At 39.8% G+C, this 15,632-nt stretch overlaps 1 protein-coding gene across 1 annotated transcript; it reads left to right on the top strand.

Annotated features, from left to right (window-relative positions):
- Nucleotides 1-392: 392 nt before the first annotated feature.
- Nucleotides 393-14,435, top strand: vps37ba (VPS37B subunit of ESCRT-I a). The gene is made up of 4 exons (XM_018669192.2): nt 393-598; nt 5,114-5,285; nt 9,836-9,918; nt 11,666-14,435. Exons 1-4 carry the CDS (start codon nt 494-496, stop codon nt 12,155-12,157), a joined length of 852 nt encoding a protein of 283 aa, XP_018524708.1. The 5' UTR covers nt 393-493; the 3' UTR covers nt 12,158-14,435.
- Nucleotides 14,436-15,632: the final 1,197 nt, after the last annotated feature.

The following is a 15,632-nucleotide window of genomic DNA, read 5'->3' on the forward strand; positions in this document are numbered from 1 at the left end:
TGGTTGACAGTAAATTAATCTGCAACAATTTTGACAATTGATTCATAGCATAAGCTAATTTTATAGCAAGATTAGCAAATAGTCTCTGGTTCCAGCTACGCATATGTGAGCGTTAGCTGCTTTCCTCTGTTTTATGTGGTGGTAAACGGCTCACCAGGTTTTGGACTTTGGACAAAACAAATTTGAAGACCTAACCTTGGGCTTTATGAATTTGTGATGGGCGATTTTACAGTATTACAGTACAGTAACCAGCATGTATGTTGTTACAGTGTTGACAATTAGCTGACAAGGTCAACTTTAGTAAAAGGTTCAGCCAGTGCTAACTGCTACTGCAGTTGTATTGCCGGTAATTGTACTATTTCCGACAGCGCCTGAAGGCAGCACTGGGCCTGTATCCTCTCTAGTTCCTGTAAAGGAAGCTCAGTCAGCTGTCACAATTTGAGAGGCGAGAAGAGGGACCACTGACGAGGAGAAACGCACAACAAGAGCTAAAATGTCTAGTTTTTCTAACAAGTTCGGCGCCTACACGATGACACAGCTCAACGAAATTCTGGAGGACGACGAAAAACTCTCGAAAATGGTTCAAGAGATGGATGAGGTATGTTAAGCTAAAGGCTTTTGTAGTCCAGTGTTAGCTATTGACTCCTTTTTCTCGGTCACTGTTTTTCCTCAGCCCTTTGTTGTGCTTTTCCAACGTACACCCGAAAAGGTTACGGAAATGGTTGCTTCGAATCACATTTAGGATTTGACAAATGTATTGTCTACCGAAGTTAAATGTTCCGAAACCTAAAGTAGGTTACTAATCGTTAACCTTGGGACGGGGCAGAGGAAAGCATTGTCTCAAGTTTTAACACACGAGGATTCACAGTTTGCTACATTTGTGCTCCAAAACACCGTATTTCCCCAGACAACAAAAGCTCATCAATGTCAAATAACACTTATGAAAAAGACAACATTCTAATAACCATAGTAATGCTGAGTCATTTGCAGATAACTCTATTTAAGCAGTGGCCTACCGTCGACACTGTCAGGGACTGGTCGTCGTGACAAACTTCACTCGTATATCTGCCAATTTATGGTGAGCTCTTCCGTGGGCACAGATAGACCGATTATGAGGAAAACAATACTTACACCCTTATCTTAAACATGGCCTGTCCACTGGCTCAGTATGCATTCAGAACCTAAGGAGCACTGACAACATTATAACAAAGAGGATTTTATTTGCCCAAGTGCCGTTTTGTGGAATACGGGTATAAGCCATATTAACCACATTACATGAGACATGTTTTTGGCCAAGCGAGTTGCTCGTCCATACAGGCCAATTGTTCATATCTTGCTCCAGTAGCACAAGGTAATTCCCAATTAATATGTACCTGCTTTGCACTGTGGTATAAGTCATGATAAGCATCTGATAAGCCTCAGTTTTTCCATACAGGAGTGATTACAAGCCATAGTCCTTAGAAAGGTTTTACCACAGACATAAAATTTGGTATATCAAGACAGAGGGCTAACAGATTAGAGGGATTTTTATACAGGATTTGCGCTTTTGATTATTCCCCATGCTGCTGCTCCTTCCAAAAGTCATTTCCAGTGTGGGCTTTAATCTACCCTAATGTCCTGGTGAATCAGCCACACCATCCCACCATATTCAATCATATTGATACTAATATTGATATTGATACCCCCCCCCCCCCCCCCGCTACAGCTTTGACTTGATCAGTAATTACAATCATTAAACGCACATTGTCAGGACACAGGAATTTTTCTTGTCTGTTGTCATGGTGCTGTGGCTTTCACTCTGGCAGTCTAAGCTCACTTTGTAAGACTGAGGGGCGCACTGCCGAAAATGTGATAAAAAGCCTGTCTCTGCACACATGAGGTACTGTAAGCTACTGTATATCAGCTGAAGTGCACCAGATCCATTTCACCTTGCAAAAGCAATGAGTGAATGATACTGCATGGTATTATTAGCAGTTTGGATGGATTTTGTGCTGTGAGCCGCCCTTTTGTGTCTGTTTTTGATCCACACCCTGTCTGATTATCTCCATGGTTTCATTTTCCTCTTCCCATAGGTTACAGAGAGGGAGGGACTTGTTTACCCCAATGACACAGCAGTTGTTGACTTAAGCTTGTTACAAGATTATTGTAGAGATGGAAGAGAATCAGCCAAGTAAAGACATGCCTTAGCCAAAGGTGGAACTGTCTGGGGAATTCCTTCTTTGTGAAACACTGAATGGAAACAAAGGCAGTGGGTGTCATAAGGCAATGAGTGAAACCCGAGAGTGCTGAGAAGTTCTGAGTATACAGCTGTAGTAAATGGACACAAACTCTTCCATGTAGACACACATGCTTTGCTGTAGGCAGTAATTGTCTCATTTTGCAAAACACACCCTGGTGGCCGCACATGTGGTGCTTTTTGAATAATGCAAATAGCACTGTCATGAATTTGTTTAGATTCAGTACATCCTTATTTTTCCCAATGAATTGACCTTAAATGTGTCATGTATGTGTGTATATATATATATATATATACATATATATATATTTTTTTGATCAGTTACCTTTTGAGTGTCCTCTGAGCTGAAGCCAAATGATCTTGATTTGAAGATGACCCAGTTTTATAATGTGCCACATGATGTTTCAGCTCATTTAAGCTTTCTGTTATATTTAACATGTTGAAATGAGTTGAGATTAAGCTGAGCTCTGTGTCTAGCTTTTGCCTTCTTATCTTTCTGAGGTCTTCTCTAATCCAGGAATGGGTTTTACAGAGCATACACGCAAGTACTTCTCCTTCAGTTATAAGTCAATTTTGTAAGTGAAAAGATATTATAACATCATGGTGAACAAATTTGTCATGTGTTGGTTAACTGTGGTAGATTCAGACATTTACACTCTTTTCTAATGATTAAAATTATAGCCCTACCAATAGTGGACTTTTGAGGCTGATACTAATATTGATATTTGTGGAATTTTAAACTATGAACAAACACTACGACTACTGAGCCAGTTTTACATATGATTTGGGTGTGTGAGCAATTTGAACATGGTCTGTTCCAGTCTGGATCAGTTTTTTAGCGATGGTTGGCAGATAAAATCATATAGGTGATGAATGACTTCACTTAAATCTTGCCCAACGGAGACATACCAGTAAATGAGCAGCTCTAACTGAAGTTAGTGTCATTCTACAAAGTTCACTGATTTCCTGTTCCCTTTGCAGGCTGTACTATACATTCCACAATGCTTGCTGCGAGTTGCCATCCATGTTTGTTTTGGTAGAAGAAAATGTGACAGTTTGTGTGCTTGCAGAATTTGTTAGGGTGTCTGCTGCCATGACACTGCACTGGTTATTGCTGACCAGTCTTTCAGTGTATTGTTACTCAGTATTTGTGGGGGAAAAAAAAAAAAAAAAATCAGTGCAGGTTGAAGGTGTGGTTATCAATCAACATCTACACCATCTCTCCAAAAAGCTAAAACTAGCTGATATATTGGCCTGTCTAGTTTGTTAGTCTAGCTCCAAAATTTATGTGTAGATACTTTTCTGAAAGGAAATTTGATGGTTTTGGCCAAGAGCGAGGACACCTATACATGTTTGTAGTTCAGAGTCTTTTAGGTTCTTTCTGTTTCTGATTTGTTTTAGTTTTTAGTTTTTTTTGTAAATGGCATATTACAGCGACCTGTATATAATTGTGGGTCACTACACCAGCTCCCTAAAATTCAGGTCCATTCTGCTCTTAACCTACATTTCCTGTAATTATTCCAGCCTTTATGGAGAAAGTGGAACATTGGAGAGAATTTCTGCCAGCAAACAAATTATGTGTTTGGTTTGACAGAACAAGCCTGCAGTTATGGATGCTATTTAAAGGTCTGCTTCTTCAGCGCGCTACGATGAATGAGCCGTTCACCTCAGGATATGATGGTGCAAAGTGTAGTGGTAATAGACATAATTTAGCTGCTTTTCCTGCATGAAATGTTGTTTTCCCTGTCCTGTCCAACCACTGAATAAGGCCTGCCTTAGTCACTATTCCATAATCACCCTTTACGCTATAGTGTATTTTTAGAATTTCCTACATGTTCTCGCCCTATCTTGGTAATATTTGCACTAACAACATGCTGGTTGGTTGGTTGTGTGAAATGAGTCATTTGAGAAGTAGCAGGAGAGCCTCCACTGTTCTCACTGTACTGTGTTGTTATTTCCACTTGTCTTTATTGTCTCATTTTAAACTTGCATAAAAGTGCTGCACCACCAATTTTTATGTAAAATTCAATTAACACATCTAAGGGGGGTAATACTCAATTTAGGAGGGAGGTTTCTGAACTGTGAAAAAATAGCCATAATAATCATCAGGCTGATCTTGTAAAACTTGCATTATATACCGGATGTGTGGGGATTGAAAAAAGTTGGTGTTTAGGAGGCAAGGGAGAAAATGAAAGATGTTGTAGACTCGGATTATGGGAAATTTAGAATCCAGTGCAGCATGACCCATACTAGAGACTAAAAGTCAGGATATCTGAGTCTCCGCTGCTTTGATTTTAGATTTTAGAACCACGAAGTCTGTCAGGTTCCTCAACTTTATTTAGTATGTCTTTGTAGTGTAATTAATTAATTTATTAATTAAGTGTTTAGTCCTTTTTCTGAGTTGAACATTGAATTAAATGACTTGTGTAGTATGTCAAAGGGTCACTTACAGTACCAAATGCTCAAAAATAACTAGTTTTTAGCAAATAGTGAGTGAATGAGGGTATGAGTCAGCATGCACAATAGCAGGGTCCAGATACTGATAAAAAAAGATGATAGAAATTGTACAGAAAAGATGCACATTTAAAATGGCTCAATGAGACATTTGTGGTCATGATTTGCCTCTAAATATGGGAAGAGGATTGTGGGAGTTGTGTGAAAACTGGCAGTTTAAGTGTGATGATTCATAGTTATTCACTACAGTAACTTTTTCCTTTTTTCCTTATCTCTTAGATGCCTCTCAGCAAAGCGTCAATTATACAAAATGATTTCTTTGACATTATTAAATTTGACCTCAGTACATCAAAGAGAAGTTTTGTCTCTATCATAAAGGTAATGGTATATAGACATTACTGATGTCTTTGTTTTCTTTTGTAGATGCAGGAGGTCCAGCAGAGCAAGGAAAAGACACTGGTCAACAACCGAACCCTGGCTGAGCAAAACCTCGCCCTGCAGCCGAGACTGGAGCACAAGAAGGAGCAGCTCACCAAACGCTACAGCTGTCTTCAGGAGAGCTTTGAGTCCTACCAGCTTCGCAAGTCCACCCTAGGTACAGCAGCAGGGTAGCATCTATCGCAAGACTGAGAAATATTTTATATTGATTGGTCTGTCTCAGTGTCTTGAATTTTTAATGTTACCCAGCTCCTAAGAAATTTGAACACACTCTTATCTATGAAGTCATTGACAACTGATCCATAAACAAATGGATGCTGACAAACTTCAAACAGAGCACATGATACAACACACACAAAATACATAACCATTTACTACCTATTTTTTTTACATTGTGATACAGTTTCACCAAAACAGGTATTGTTAAGCTCATATGTTAGCTGACAACTCAACTGTAAATAACTTGCTAGATGCAGATTATTTTAAACATGCTAAAATCAGTGCCATTACACATTCACATCTATTCAAATATGGAGTACTGTCAACTGTACCATGTTTTCAATCAGTGGGTCATTTCTTAAAAGGAACCAATTAGCTTTTCCTTATTTTCTGTCACACATATAATGTCACAGTGTCAGATGTTCATATTAAATATGGTCAAAGTAGCAAGATAAAGATAGATGTAGATGTAATCCCTGTGAGCAAGGCCAGTACAGGATTTTTTTGTCAACTGTGATTACGTGATACAAAGCTAGTGTAATGGAGTCCGAGAATATATGAAAATATATTGAATATCAGTACTGTTAGTCAGACAAACCAAGCAAATTGAAGATATTCTTGTGGCTTCTGAGAAATTGCAAACAGTAGTTTTTTCACTTTTTTTGACTAAATGATTAATTAATTAATTGAGAAAGTAATCAGCAGGTTAATTGATACTGAAAATAATAAGTTGTTGCAACCCCACTATTCAGTTTACTATAAGGTATAATTGGGAAAAGCAGCCAATGTTAAATTTTGAGAAGGAGGGTCCATTTGAAAACATTTAAAATTTAAAATTGACTTGAATGATCGATAAACTTTCATAATAGTTGTCAATTCACATCAATTTAAATCCAAAGTAATTTTAGGTTTAATTTGTGTTTCTTGTGTATGCTGTTATAGTTAAAATTAAAATGAATCAGGACATGCATGATTAGGTGATTACAGTTATCTGCTTTCTGTTTAAAATGAATCTTTCCACACTGTCAGTTACAATCATCGGAAGCTATGGTGTTACGTAATGTTTTTTTTCCCACATTGTTTGTTCTTATTCTGTGTGAATACATGCTGAAGAGACCTGTTTCACCAGTTCCCACATTACCCATCAAAGGCTGTGGCAGCCCTTTTACCAGACGCCCTGTTGTCATGTTACTGCAGGAGTCGCTCAAATTGAACTCTGTTCTGGTTGAGCAAGTTCCACATCTGATTTAGATCTCCACTGCTGGATATGAAGGCTTACAGGGCTGTAATATCACTGACACACCTTCACAGTACTTCCTAGTGCGTGAAGAAGACGGAGTGACGATACTTCTGTCCTTGTTGACGCAGTGGTTGCCAAGCAGCCCTCTCAAAATAGCATGCCAGCTATTCACTACTCTGCTACACTGATAAAAGTTTGACTTTGCCTCTTTCTCTGCAAGGCATGCAGAGTCTGAAAGCTTGTTGTTGCAGTAGTAATGTATGCATACATATTTTGCTTGTTGTCTTGTCAATTAATGCCTCAAGGCAATAATATCAGTTTTAACTTTACTATCTGAAACAGTGCTATAGCATTCCAAACCCCTGTCTTAGTAGACAGCATCTCTTATACAGGAGAGATGATGCAGCAGTCTGTTTTGTTTGTTGTCAGCAAGTGATGGCTTTTGTCAAATGTAGGTTACCCGGTGTTCCCCCACCCCCCGCCTTCTATGCACCAGCCGTCCTAGTTGTGGATTTGCAGTAGAGCAGCTGGGGAAGGACAGCGATGCTCAGAGCTGAGAGAAACGTAGCCGTTTGACCCAGATGAAACATTTAACATAGAGTAGCTTTCTATGCTGTCATTTGCATATAGTTACACTATCAGCACCGCCCCCCTCCATCCTTTCTCTAGGAAATGTGTGGCCTCTGTATTACCCTTCACTGTCCATTAGGCTCTGGAGGCCAAAATAGCAGGGCTGCCGCCTTTCACCACCACTATCCACTGCCTCTGAGAACAGCAGCCCACAGTGGACCATTGTGCTGCCAGGCAAGCTGGTGTAAAACAGCCACAGTGGGTAGGAGGGAGGGGTGTTTGATGGGACCGGCAGGCAGGCAAGTTGGGAGGCTGGGAAAGAGAAGGGCAGTGAGGCAGGCCAAAAACTGCCCCTTAGACTCACAGCAGAGGTCGATGTGGATTCATTTACTAAATGGCCGTCTCATGATGTCCAGGCCCAGACTGTGTGTTGTGCACTTGGCAGACTCTGTGCTCGGCCAGAGAATCATAGCTTTGTGTGGAGGAGTGTTGCTGATATGCCTGAAAGTCTACCTTGTTATGGAAAGTGAACGAGACAGAAAGGGATGGGAATTCACTCTGGAAAATGGCTTTATGTCAAGAATGAAGCCTCTGTCTTTGAAGGTTTTCTGTTCAGTTTATACTGTGTCAGTAAAAAATTGGCAAACCAACTTGAGGTTTTGGGGTCAAGTGCCAACAAATCAGAGATAAAATTCTGGATTACTGGTAAATCGGCCAATTTGACAGAAATTTTGGTCTAGAAAATTGTTGTTTCTGGAATCTACCATAACTATTTTCTAGGCTCATTATACAGTAAGTTTGGCCGTTTCTTTTCCTGTTTGTCCCTCACAAGTCATCTTGCTTACACATTTAACAAGAAAAGTGTCTAGGCTGCTGCTTTCATGCAAATTTACTAATTCATGTTTTTCTAGTTTTTGCTTGCTGGTCTTTTTATGATTGCTTGTGCATCAGGCAAGCATGTGCCATCAGTGATCTTGCTCTAAAAGAGTGTGACAACCTAAGCACTACTGTGGTAGCCTGTTTGACAAGCTTGTTAACTAATCATTACAGCACTCAGATATGCGTGAAGTGACATCATCTAATTGCAGATTTATTATATTTTATCCCCAGTGAAAGAGCTGGAAGTGACACACGTGATAAAGGTTTGTTACACTGTGGTCTGGTACTCAATAGAATTCATTGCTGTTTGGCAGGAGGGAAATGTCTAGATAAGTACTGTGGGGAACGCTGCACCAGCGCAAGAAGAGGGTGGAGGCCACACCTTTTGTCAACACCTGACCTTGTTTTTTGTTCTTTATTTTCTTTTCCCTGTCACGCACTTAATCACCATCACTCATTTACCTGTTTTAACTCTTATCAAGCAGGGAAGCTGTTGAATTCAAGGTAACAGCATGAAGGAGAGTTGGGCAAACAGTGACATCACTTTGACTATGACTTTGGCTATACTTCTACTACCAAGTCATGATTAAGGGCCAGGCTGAAGGGCATACCAGTGACGGCTTTTTAACAGAACAAGTTACGTAACTTGCAACCACGGTTGCTGGTGAAGTCTCTTATGACCAGTTATTGTGTTTGTGTTATTCTACATTAACCTTGGCTGGCCTTTAATAACACTCAGTGTTCAGTGCAGAAATTAATTGGTCTAGAGCTTTGTTAACTCTGTTGCCATGTACAGCCAGAAGCCTGGAATAGCATATCAGGTTGAACTGCGAGTCTCTCGTGTAATTAGAGATCTTCTGTATTGTAGTACGGGCTTGGTGGATTGTAGGTGAGCTGACATTGCCATAGTGGAGATCAGTAACTAGTGATGTGTCGTTGATCTCATTTCCAGGGTGCCACGATGTGTGTATACAGTCCCAGCTCCAGTTGGTGTTGACTTTCAGTCCTGCTTAGGAACACAAACAAAACAGGCTTCCTCCTTAGAGACACCAATTGGTTTCAGTTGACTCTGTGGGGCCTTGCAAGTTCACAGCAAATAGAAAGGTGTTATGACTGTTTGGATGACTGGCAGATCTCACATATCCTGCCTCAGCATTGTGTGACAGGCTCATTTAAACCTGTTATTTCCAACACATTCATTTCAGAGTAGGGGAAATATGTATATTTTTTTCAAGCAAATGAGCTTCTTGGTTAATTTAGGCATGAAGCACACTTAATCTAGAATGCATCTGTGCTGCTTCAAGCAGTTTATAGACAGCACGAAAGAATCTTGTGACTCAAATGTTTTGAAAAGATTGTGTAAAGGAGGTGAGGAATTGCACTATTGTATTAGTGCCAAATTTGTTGTAGCTCTGGTTCACTGACAAAAGGGACTTTGTGACAAAAGCTACAGTTAATGCTATCAAAACAGAGTGAAAAAACACTAGGTTTAGTGTAGCATTCAGCACCTTTATTACAACTGAGTGTAGTAACATATTTTCACATTTTCTGTCATTTTAGTGACAAAAGGATTATTAGCAGTCTCACATCTGTCCAGCATTTGCTCATTGCTCATGCTAACACTATTTATATGTTTGGTAGATAATATGAAAAAAAAACAGAGTAAACAGTTGCTCTGGGTCTGCTACCAATCTTGCTGTCACACATTAAGTCTGTCTGGTAAAAAGACTGGACATGCCTTCGCTCAGTTCCACAGAATAATTTCATTTGTGTTCTTTTTCTGTCTTGTCATTTAACAGACCACAAGTCAGGAAACACCTCCCTGGACACTTTGCTGGCCCTACTGCAGGCAGAGGGAGCCAAAATAGAAGAGGAGACAGAGGTAAGCATTCTACTACTCCCTCCACGGATGACTTCATGTATCCCTCAGTGACATCAGTCAGTAATTCACGTACCTGCCTCTCCAGTTGCTGATGTCCTCTCCTACAGAGGCCTCATTGTTCATATCTAAGGCTAGTTGGCGAGCATGTGGGCAGCAGAATGGCTAATAAACCAGAGGTCACAGTTTTGATCTCTGTAACAGCTACTGGTCTTGTCAGTACATTTGAACCATCAGTCAACATATTAAGTTCCCTTTTCAGAAATGTTTAAGTAGAAGACGCTACCAGGGCAATACCTGGGTTTTTTGATGGGTCACAGCCACTTCAATCTAATCATTAAATTCTGGGATCACCAACAAGGAACAACAAAACTTATTATATAAAGAAAACCTCATACATTAACCATGCATATGCTCATTTCTACTCATAGAATTATATTGCTCACCACGAGGACCAAAACACTCCTTATGGGGCTTGGGCAGAACTGTGGGTAAATGGGTTCCATTTGTATAAAAACCAAACAAAAAACAATGTATTAATCTTTTTTCTTAACACCAGTGAGCACATTTGTAATTAAACTTGTGTTTTGGTTCTATTCATTTCAATTAGTTTAATTAAGGCAGGTATTTTGTGTTATGCTGTAACTGTTAAAAAGTGCAATCATCAAAGAGCAAATTGACAAGCTATGAATTACATTTAAGTGATAAAGTTGCCATTGCTGTGAACTGAAATTCATTATTTGACCACCACACAAAGGTTTTTTTTTATCTCTTCCCATATATATTCCCATCTTAATTTATTTATCTTCAGATATGCCACTTGTTGAAGTATCAAAACAATTTGGTTTAACTTAATTTCATTTAGCAACATTAGAAGCTAAAGTTTGCCATTATATAGTAATTGTAGGGTAGTAATGGCCCTAACAATTTTTCAGCTGAAATCAGCTGGTAGAGAGGTGTTGAGTTGAGTGTGGAAACACTAAAAATGTTTTAGAACTCAATGAGATTCACATCAGCAGCAGTAATAAAGCAGGAACACACATGAAATGAGAGACTCTCCCCTGGTGTATGCTAGGAAGCTTTCCCACATGGCCTGCTCCTGGGACATTACAATGTCCATTGTTTCTTGGTTGCTACTTTTGACCACAATAAGCAACTCTACATTAAGGCTACTGGGACCTTCAGTAGGATGTGATTTACCCTAAATGGCATCCTGGAGCCATTTCTGTATGTGAATGTATGTAAAATAGATCAGATTTATCATCACATTTAGCCCACAACTTTTTGTATGCATGCTTTGATAACTGAGGCCTCAGACAGTGTCACCCTCACATGAGTTTGACCACATAAGGACTTGGCTGTAAAGCTGGTGTGGCACTGGTAATTGACATTGTGCTAATGTAGCAGAAATATTCAGATTTTAAATCAAACTTCAAATGATCTCACTTGTGTAGTGCTAAATTTCTTAAAATTATTAGAATGAAATATTAATTTAGTCCCGTGATGGCAATTTTATCATCGTTTACCGAATACGAGAATAGAAATAATCATTAGATGAAGTGTTTTAAAATATTAAATCCCACAGCAGTTTATCTGAGTGACTGGCTTTGTTTTTTGTGATTTTTCAATGGATGCTATTTCTATCTTCGTGACTCAGGTTGGCAAACAACTTGGTGCTGAATAAGAGTCAGAAGGGACTTCTCTATTCTCTCTCTAAAACTGTCCCAAATCTCTTCATTTCTGTCTATAGAATATGGCTGACTCTTTCCTGGATGGTGACATGACCCTGGATTCCTTCATTGATGCATATCAGAGCAAGAGGAAGCTAGCCCACTTGAGAAGGGTTAAAATTGAGAAGCTGCAGGAGATGGTGCTGAAGGGCCAGCGGCTCCCTCAGGTGTCAGTCCCTACCTCTCGATCTCAGGATGTGTCAGCAGCTGGCTCCCTCCTCACTGAGGGCAGCAACAGTTCCTCCCCTGTTCCCCAGCCCAGGCGGAAACCCCCACCTCCTCCATCCCAGCCAGCCCCAATTCTAAATCCAAATCCAGCTCCAACTGCTGCCCCCCAGCCTCCTGTCTTCTACTCAGCATCACCATACCCGCCAATTCCTCCCAGAACAGGCCAACCATTCCCCAATGTCTCCTCTGGCTACCCCAGCCATTTCCTATCTCAGTACCCCCCTGCTTTACCACAGAGGCCCCCACCGCGTATGGCCCCGCAGCCTGGCTTCATCATGCAGTAAATAAAAGCAGTTGCCACTCAGAGGATGCAGTGTGTGTCATGGACTTTCCACCACTGGAACACGTCTGAGAACTATTTTTCTAAGTCGTCTGCCTTCTTGGATTACGACCAATTACAACACAAGAAGGCAGACCTGCGCTGGCTGGTCTGGTCACGTTCAGCTGAAGCAGATTTCCAATAATCTCTGTGGATTCGTGCTCACCTCTCACTCCCATGAACACTCCAAACTAACAAAAAGACGTGACGAGATCGGCCTTAACTCTCGCTAGCCTGAGTCCCTTCAGCAGAAGGGCCCACAGCCGGCTGTAGTGAAGCAAGTGTCAGTCTATAGGTCACTGAGCTGGGATTTGTCCTTTATCAGCACTTTCTGTCGCCAGGCAGTGCCCTCAGCTCTGCTGGCCCATTAGTATTCAGTCTCTCACCTACCTTCAAACATGTCCCTCAAGCTTTTATGAAACACTAAAGTCATTCAAAAAAGGGTTCAATTTGTCATTTCCATCTGCAGCATACTAATATACTGATATTGTATATGCAAACAAAGAGAGACCCTAATTACTGTGCAGTTCTGATGAAAATCTCACTTCCCAGAATATATTCAGGCGAAACTGCATTTATGCTGTGATTATTTTTTTTTTTAATATAAAAATTCACAAGGTACAGAGAAATATTTGAATTTCAGCATCTTTTTATGATATAGTACTAATGGAGTTATGTTAATAATAGCCAGGATAGACTGATTAACGTGTAATGGAGGGTCTTGGTTGATGTATCTCTTCTTCAGTATGTGCGTGTGTCTAAAGAGAGTCCAGACCTGCCTGGTTCACGATGGCTGACTCTTGCACTTGGTCCATCTCAGGGCAGAAGTCAAAAGGGAGCTGAAGGAGAGGATTAGTGGCTGAACTATTGTAACAAATCACTGAGCCTTCAGAGCCTTGCTTGAAATGAAGGATTTATGTATAGCCATACAGTACACTCCAGGTGTATGTTGTTTTCTGCGGGTTCCTGTTGTAATGCAACACTCCTTTATGATGTCCATTGTCTTCAACACCGTCAGTTGAAATTGGAAATTATGCCAACTGTTCTTTGGATCTGATACATATGGTTCTGTTCAGTTTTCTGACACTGAGCACCAAAGACTTCCCCACATCACCCAGTTTTTTTTTCTACATAAAAAAAAAATATATATATATATATATATATATACACACGCACACACACACACACACACACACACATATATATATGAAAGTGAGCCATTTAGTGAGATACTCTACCATTGTTCCCAACATATCTGTTTGTGATGTTGAGCTGAAACACTCTTTTGTAACCATGCAAACCAGAGTTCTTCAAGAGGAACTTGCAAAGTCAGTCTTGCTTTGGGAGGAATCTTTTTCTGGTGCGATAAAAATTCACTTTTTTTCCTCCCAACTGCTGTCGCTGTGCACTGTTGAAGAGCCACGAGTGCCTACACTTGAAGTGACGTTAATTACGTCCTGCTGATGACTTCATTTTTCTCTATGCTCAGCTGTACAGGTTGGACACCCCCGCCCCCTCCCAAAACCACCAACCCTGTTATTGGTCTCCTCCTGCTACAGATTTCATGTTCCACCAGAGGGCAGAAAAAGGCAGTGTCTGAGGGTTGATCTAACAGGTTTTGCTTTCTCACTAGAAACAGGAGGCCAGAATAGAGTGATACTGTACATGTGCCAGAGAGACAAGAGACCCCCTCAGGCTGTGTGCCAAGGGTGCTAGTGCTTCTCTTCCATTCTTCCTCCATTGTATTGAGGTTTGCCTGGGGTGAATTCAGAGATTTTTGCATGTGGTGATGTTGCAGTTTTCTTTTTTTTTTTTTAATTGGTAAAATAACAGGGCTCTGAAATGTTTTGTGTCATATCTTGGTGATAGTAGTTCACTTCAAGGCAAAGAAATGAACCATAGAATGGACAAAGCATACTTATCAGCAGGCAAAACACCAGAACGAGCAGAAGCTAAAGCATCAATGTCTTGATGAACCAGCATTTCTAACAACTAACAATGGATACTTCTTTTGTGCATGGCCTTTGCTCTTTGTGTTCAGTCTGAAGATTCCTCTTCAGTTCTTCTTCTTTTTTTTTTTAGCTGTTGAGCTGCTTTTTACATTTGAACTGATCCACTGTATCCATGGTTTTATATGTGGTTGGTGATATTTTCAGTGTAATGTTGTAGGTATTTACTTATAATGAATGTTTAAGTGGAATTTTATGCTATTTTCAAGTTCAATAAATCTCAATTTTTTTGTATTAGTTTGTATCCAGTTGCTTTATTATTACACACTGAACACACCTGATTTCTCACTGAATGTCTCACAAGTCTTCACTAGGCTTGTTTTACATAAGAATAGGTTTTTTTTTTTTTTTTTTTTTTTTTTTTTTTTTTTTTTGTTTGTTTAGTTTTTTTGAAAGTGGAACAAGACAGCCATCTAGTGTTCCTTGGTTGGTAATGAATGAACTTTTTCACTTGCTGTGAAAGAAACCTGAAAATCATTTCATAGTGCCCTGAAGGGTTGCTGGCCATCCCTTTCATTGCAAAAAGAGATGCATTACTCATGATATAATTGTATCTATAAATATATCTCCTTTCTGTTTATATCATATGTTAACAGTTCAAGATGGTGGGTATTATTATTAGTATTAGTATTAGTATTAGTGTTTATTTATTTATTTGTTATTTTTTTACTATCAAAGTTCCAACCTTGGCAACATTTCCAGGACCACACATAGGCCCATATGTGCAGGAGTGCAAAGTACTTGAGTACCTGCTTAATTTGGCGTGTCTCTTCTGTATAATTTTAAAGCAACATCTCACACTAAATCTCCATTTCAGATTTACTATTATTAGGCATTATGACACTACTACTACTATGTTGCAGAATGGTTACTTACTTGAATATGACTTAGTTTAATCAATGTAGTGAGGACAGTACATCAACAATGTGGAAACAACGTGTGGTTTTGAATGCGCCCCTACTACTGTTGCATTCACGTCCCATATAAATAACGGAAGTTGACTTATTGACACGGAGAAAAATACTGGTGACACATTGACTGTCGACATCGCTTTTAATTTTCGTATCATTTTTATTATTCTCATTATCTATCAACTCAAATAAACAACAATTCGAATAATCTGAACTCATTTTCCAGGCCGTTATCAACATCATTTGCAACACAAAGACTTTAGAGATACTTCTGAGGCACACCCACCTCAGCCGGGGCATTGTTTGAGAATGGGCGTGCCCTGTAGTGGTTGTGCGTTATGGCTGGTACACAAGCTTCAGGAAAACCACTTGCAGGATATTTTTTCTTCATCATCAGCTGTCACTTTTGACTGGATTGGTCAAATCGAATCGCGTTAAACACAATTATTACACTGTGTGCTTAATTGTTAAAACTTTCAGATGAATTGAGTTGGGTTAAATCAGGAAAATTCATGATACG

The sequence above is a fragment of the Lates calcarifer genome, linkage group LG13 (assembly GCF_001640805.2).
Source record: "Lates calcarifer isolate ASB-BC8 linkage group LG13, TLL_Latcal_v3, whole genome shotgun sequence".
In the NCBI taxonomy this organism is placed as follows: Eukaryota; Metazoa; Chordata; class Actinopteri; family Centropomidae; genus Lates; species Lates calcarifer.